Consider the following 6335-nt stretch of genomic DNA (forward strand, 5'->3'; position numbering starts at 1 on the left):
CCCCCCCCCCCCCCCATAAAGTCATATAGATTTGGAACAACAGGAGTAAATAAGGACAGAATTTTCTTTATTAGGTGAACTAGCCTTTTAAACAATCACTAGCACATTTAATTTTTAAAAACAGAATCCTCAAATGAACAGCCAGCAGATTTTAACTAGGTACAAAATATTACTTGTTGGTAATTATAGTTTGCATTGACTGTGTAGTACTGTGGGTAATGTGGGTATAGTCTTAAAGTTAAAATGTTGGAGATTTGTCACCAAATCGGAATTCTTGAAGTGATTTTAAAGACTAACCATGTCTCCAAATATGTTTACTTCCCTACTATATAGTAGGTTAAAAAAGTACATGAAACAAGTAGAATTTGTAGTCTTCGTAAAACAATAGGCAAAAAGTCCACACATAAACTACTACTTCCACCGAGATTCCGAAGTGTGCATGAGATGGACACCCATGTGGCCACAGGAGAGGAGTTGTGAAAGGTCACATGACAAAGCCAACATGGTGGATGTAGTATTGATTTCATTCATACTACACACATTCATTTAATATATAGAACATACTTTTTTAACAGTCAGGAAGTTTGTTCCACATCAAATGAAGCGCCCACTCTGATAGTATGCAATTTCAGATGCATCTTGATTCAATCCAGGGAAAATAACTTGTTTAGCTTTGTGTATTCTTCTCATGGCACAGTATACAGCAAGGAATGAGTCATTCCTCACATAACATTTCAAAAGTCAACAATATGTGTTTTGGTTCTATTGTTTCAGAATATTTTAAAGCTCAGGAGCAAGCGGTCTCCTGTTTTGTGTTTGCACTAATTTTTGTGGCATGCTTCACTGGCTTCAAACTAGTCTCTTTGGTTTAAAATATCATGCTAAAAAAAGATGAAAGTTAAGAATGAAAGTTAGGACACAGGTAGAGCGGTTTTAGCTCTTCAGACGAAGGCAGAGAAAAGAGAAAAGAAAAAGAGGTCGCTTTGCATGAGGTTTTCTAGAATAGGGATTTTCTCTCTTTTTTCAGGCATGGTCATTTCCCTCTGTGGAAAATGGGTCGACTTTCTTCCCATGAGGAGAACACATTCTCTACAGATGCTCTCCTTGCAAGAGTAGAGAAACAGAGAGACAAAAATTGTATTTGTGCACCTGTGTGTGAGAGAAGGATACATGACAGGGATATATTAGAAATGAGTCACTTATTGAGTTTACAACTTAGTGACATTTGTAATTTGTGTAATAACTGATATAAATACTTTTTTGTTTTGTTTATCTCACTAATCGTTTAGGTTACCATAGCTTTTATTATTTAGATTTGTATTTATTTTATTCTATTCATATTTAACATTTTAAATTATGCATCCGGGCCTAGAAAAAAAACTATTAACTATACATATAAACTCAAATTTACACAGGGTTCTGCAGATACTTGTGCAGAAACAATATCTGAACACTTGCGGTGCACTTAAATGATGACACTTTCGCATGAATGTGAAAAAAGAAACTGCATTACACAAAACAAAAAAAGTATCAAATGAAGTGGTGTTTATTTTAAAGAAAGCACAAGCATACTTTTAATTCAAAATATTTGACAAAAATAATGTTGGATTTAAAGTACAAAATAGATACACAGTTCATAATTTAAGCAAGAAAAATATTTCAACACTTTCTGGTTGCCAGACTTAGTGGATCATGAAAAAAAATAACTTTGAGTCCAATAGTTTAGAAGTAATGGCTAAGAAAAGTGAAGATCTTTTTGAAATCTAACACTATACGGTATTTGTGCACAGATAGCATTTGGTTTGATATTCTGCTGTCCATGCAATGTAATAATTCATTAATTTGAAGAGCACGTTATGGGGGCACAGTACATCATGTAGGCCTATACACCTCTCTTAGACTCATCACCTTACTTTAAAGAGTGTTATGATCTACTTTAAAGATGAAAGGAATACTCTTTTCTACTACAAATAAGAGAGAATGGATCAGAGGATAGAGAGAGAAGAGAGAAGAAAGGTGCCTCTACATGGCAAAGCAATGCATCTCTTAGCAGAAGAATGTCTTACAAAAGTTTAACTGATAGAGAGAAATAGGCCAGACTAATGGAGTGTGTCACAGAGAACCAACAGTACTCACACTCACTGTCTGAGGACAAACGCACAACAGTTAACTTCATTAGTAGCACCTGATACAAAGAACATTAAATAATCTGTAAGGTTTCCACGAGTATATAATACAGTGGAGTCTCAATCTCTTGACCTCATTAAAATCTGAGATTCAAAATCAAAATCAAGTTTCAGGATTTTGAAAACTTTTATGTAAAGGGACATTATAAAATAAAATGAATAAGAAATAGTTACTCATCTAATATTTAAGGCTATTTTCAGGTCACTATTCAAATAAAATAATACTTATTTTTATATACACTACCAGGGAAAAGTGGAATACATTTTTTTTAATTGTTTTTATGCCTACCAAGGCTGCATTTATTTAATCATAAATAGAGTATAAACAGTAATAGTGTGAAATATTATTACAATTTAAAATAACTGTAGTCTATTTTAATATATTTTAAAATGTAATTTATTCCCGAGATGGTAAAACTGAATTTTCAGCAGCCATTACTCCAGTCCTCAGTGTCACATGATCCTTCAAATTTTGAATATGCTTATCAGTATTTTGTTGAAATAGAAACCTTTCGTGTCTTTACTGTCACTATTGATCAGTATAATGCATCCTTGCTGAATAAAAGTATACATTTTTTCTTCTTTTTTTGGAAAAAATAAGAAATGTTTTTTGAGCAACAAATCAGCATATTAGAATGATTTCTGAAGGATTATGTGACACTGAAGACTGAAGTAATGGCTGCTGAAAACATGAAACTGAAACTATGGAATAAATTACATTTTAAAATATTTTCAAATAGAATTTTGCAATAATAATAATATTTTTGTACTGCATTTTTGATCAAATTAATGCAGCCTTGGTAAGCATAAGAGACTTTAAATAACATAAAAAAATCAGGAATTATTCCAAACTTTTGATTGATAGTTTATAATAAATAAAAAATACATTTGAGAAAATGTAATACTGCTGTTCATTTAATTCTACGTCATTAAAAAGAAGACAAACCAAATACTAAGACATCCTAACCATTTTTTTTTTTATTTAATAGGTTTCAATTAAATCGTATTAATTTAGAAAAACTAAAAGCTTTTTCACTAGTGGTCTTAGACATTTGGCTTCAACTGTATGTCGCTGACATTTTTAACATGGTATGATACGACAAGTCTGGAAAGGTTTGTATTGATGAGTATGACTTACTGATGTGTAGAGGAAGCCCTCGCTATTCATGCCTATGTAGAGTCCTGTCTTGGTGCTTTGGATGGCGACTATTCTCAGACCCACAGGAATCAAGTTGAACAGCACTGCAATTCAGAGAGAGAGAGAGAGAGAGAGAGAGAGAGAGAGAGAGAGAGAGAGAGAGAGAGAGAGAGAGACAGACAGAGACAGAGACAGAGACAGAGAGAGAGAGAGAGATTTTAAACATCAGCGTGGACAGTCTGAAATTTCGCTCTATATGAAAAATGATGAACGATTCTCAATATTTCTTTTTTTTCAGCATGTTATGAAGGATGAGAATTTCTCTCCAGTGCACCCAAGGTGACACACACCCCCAAAACTGACAGTTTCAGCAGAAACCTCTTGAAATTACAGACCCCAGTGAAATGAGCTTTCAGATTCGGTGAGGCACATTAAAAGAGAAATCTCCTTGCACCTCGCTCTTTGTTCTGCCATCACTCTGCCAGCCATAGCCAACAGGATTTCCAGTGTTTCCAAAACTGGGATGTTAGCTTGAGGCGTGTGCATTCTGTGTGACACCGGGGCAGTTGCGCGTGCTCATTCATAAGCCTTTTGCGCTGCAGATGAGAGTGTGTCTATTTTGGTGTGGAGTGTTGACCGACGGGACTGTTGGTGAAAAACGTCTTGAGCGACATGTTGACTTTAGCAGTATTGACAAACGGCCTGTGGCAATGTGTCTCCACGGGAGCGATGCAGATTTGAGTAGCACCCTCCTAGTTTTGTGACAACCATGGGCATGACAATGCAGACTTCATCTGAACCCAAAACCTTCCAGCCTTCAAGGAAATAAAAATCACTGGAGAGCAGATTAATGACTGCATCAGTAGTTAAAGATGAAGTATAGCATAGCTGATGTGACAAACACAGAAAACTTGGGAACAGTAGTGAGTATTTTGAAAAGAAATATTCTTTCACACTAAGATGTTAAGATAAAATGAGGTAAGATGTTTTCATGTACAAACAAACAAATAAAAATTACTCACATTATATGAATAATAAAATAAAATAAAAATGACATCGTTAAAATAAAATAAAATAAAATCCACTGTCTTGTCTGCCAGCAAAGCAGTGGAATAGTTATTTTTATAATGACTCACATCATATTAATAATAAAATAAAATAAAATAAAAACGGTCTTGTCTTCTAAAAAATGTAATTTTGATTAGATTGGATCTTTAAAGGGGACCTATTATGCAAAATTCACTTTTGCATGGTGCTTGAAAATAAATGCGTGTTGGCAGTGTGTGTACACAACCGTCCTATAAAGATAAAAATCCACCAACTTCTTTTTTTATCCCCATAAATCAAAAGCAGTGTCTCAGAACAAGCCGTTCGCAGAATCTGAAAAATGTGACGTCACATTTTACAGGTCCCACCCACGAAAGACTCTGGACACTGCCCTATTTGCAGAGACCCCGCCCTGAGTGAGCCACACACAATCCGCCATATTTATCTTCACTCTAGTGCATTTAAAAGCAGCATTCAAGTAAGAAATGTCTTCATATTAAAGCTACAGAAGTTATTCAGTCAAGAGCAGTCTGTTTTTATTTTATTGTTTCGGTGTCACTTAATACACAGATCTAATATAAACATGTCATTTCTTTCCCAGCTGTTTATGTAACTAATGTGTGTTTTTGACATATCCTTGTGTGTATTTGACAGTTTAAGCACACTAAGACACGAAAGAGTACTCACATGTCGTGAGACAGCTGCTTTCTGTGCACAAACTCTATTCATACTCCTGTGATACTGTTTTAAAAAACATGCAAATAAGTTTTCAGTGCAATAGACATGATAATCAAAACCAAACAGATGTTTTGTTTTGGCAAAGTATCCGAGGCACAAACTGTAAAGGCACAGCCCTATTCTGGAAAAGAGGTGTGGAACAGCAGCTCATTTGCATTTAAAGATACATGCATGAAACCAGCAGGTTTTTGCTTCCACTCAAAATGGGCATTTTCAAAATGGTATAATAAATGATCTGTGGGATATTTTGAGCTGAAACTTCACAGACACATTCTGAGGACACCTGAGAATTATATTACATCTTGTAAAAAGGGCCATAATAGGTCCCCTTTAAAATTGGCATCAAATCTACTAATGATAGCAGCACTAACTTTACCAAGCTTTTAATTGTGGCTCAGTATCAGTGAATGTTCATCCAAAGATAATTAAATGTCACAGTCTTCAGCGGGTGTGCCCAGGAGGGCCACCAGATGACTGTGTTCGGTGAGCACATGGCTTGTGTTGTCTGTTGCCATGTGCTCTCTCCTGTCTATTGTCTTGCCCCTCCCATCTTGTTACCTCGTTATTGTTTAAGTTGCTCCACCTGTGTCTCCCTCGTTAGCCTCCTCGTTTGGTTCCTATTTATTCTCCTGGTGTCTGTCATCCTGTGCTGATCAGTCATTTCTCATTGTGTGTGTTATATGTCTGCATGGAGTGCAGTTTTGAGCCTGCCTGTCTGTTTACTGCACTACATGCAGACATAACACACACAATGAAAAACGATGGATCAGCACAGGATTACAGACACCAGGAGAATAAATAGGAAACCAAATGAGGAGGCTAGCGAGGGAGACACAGGTGGAGCAACTTAAACAATAATGAGGTAACAAGATGGGCGGGGCAAGACAATAGACAGGAGAGAGCACATGGCAACAGACAAACACAACACAAGCCATGTGCTCACAGAACACAGTCATCTGGTGGCCCTCCTGGGCACACCGCTGAAGACTGTGACATTAAACACCTTGAGCCATTAAACAACATTTGAAGTTATGCACTCGCCTCAGTGTGTATGAGTTTCTCTGTGTTTACATGTTGTGTCTTGTCACCCTGAAGCATCACTACGAAGACTGACTGTCAATCTTTATTTATTGCCTTGGTGATTTTTGGAGACACAAAGAAATACAGGTGCATCTCAATAAATTAGAATGTCGTGGAAAAGTTCATTTATTTCAGTAATTCAACTC

General features: G+C 36.0%; 1 protein-coding gene across 2 annotated transcripts in view; it reads right to left on the reverse strand.

Annotated features, from left to right (window-relative positions):
- LOC107659728 (fibroblast growth factor 11-like) overlaps positions 1-6335 on the reverse strand; it is a 64066-nt gene that overhangs the window by 15526 nt on the left and 42205 nt on the right. For both annotated transcript variants that reach the window (XM_016448754.1, XM_016448755.1), the window contains one exon: positions 3325-3428. In XM_016448754.1, coding sequence (XP_016304240.1) covers positions 3325-3428 — 104 coding nt within the window. The remainder of the gene's footprint in view (positions 1-3324; positions 3429-6335) is intronic.

The sequence above is a fragment of the Sinocyclocheilus anshuiensis genome, unplaced genomic scaffold (assembly GCF_001515605.1).
Source record: "Sinocyclocheilus anshuiensis isolate Anshui unplaced genomic scaffold, SAMN03320099.WGS_v1.1 scaffold960, whole genome shotgun sequence".
Lineage (NCBI taxonomy): Eukaryota > Metazoa > Chordata > Actinopteri > Cypriniformes > Cyprinidae > Sinocyclocheilus > Sinocyclocheilus anshuiensis.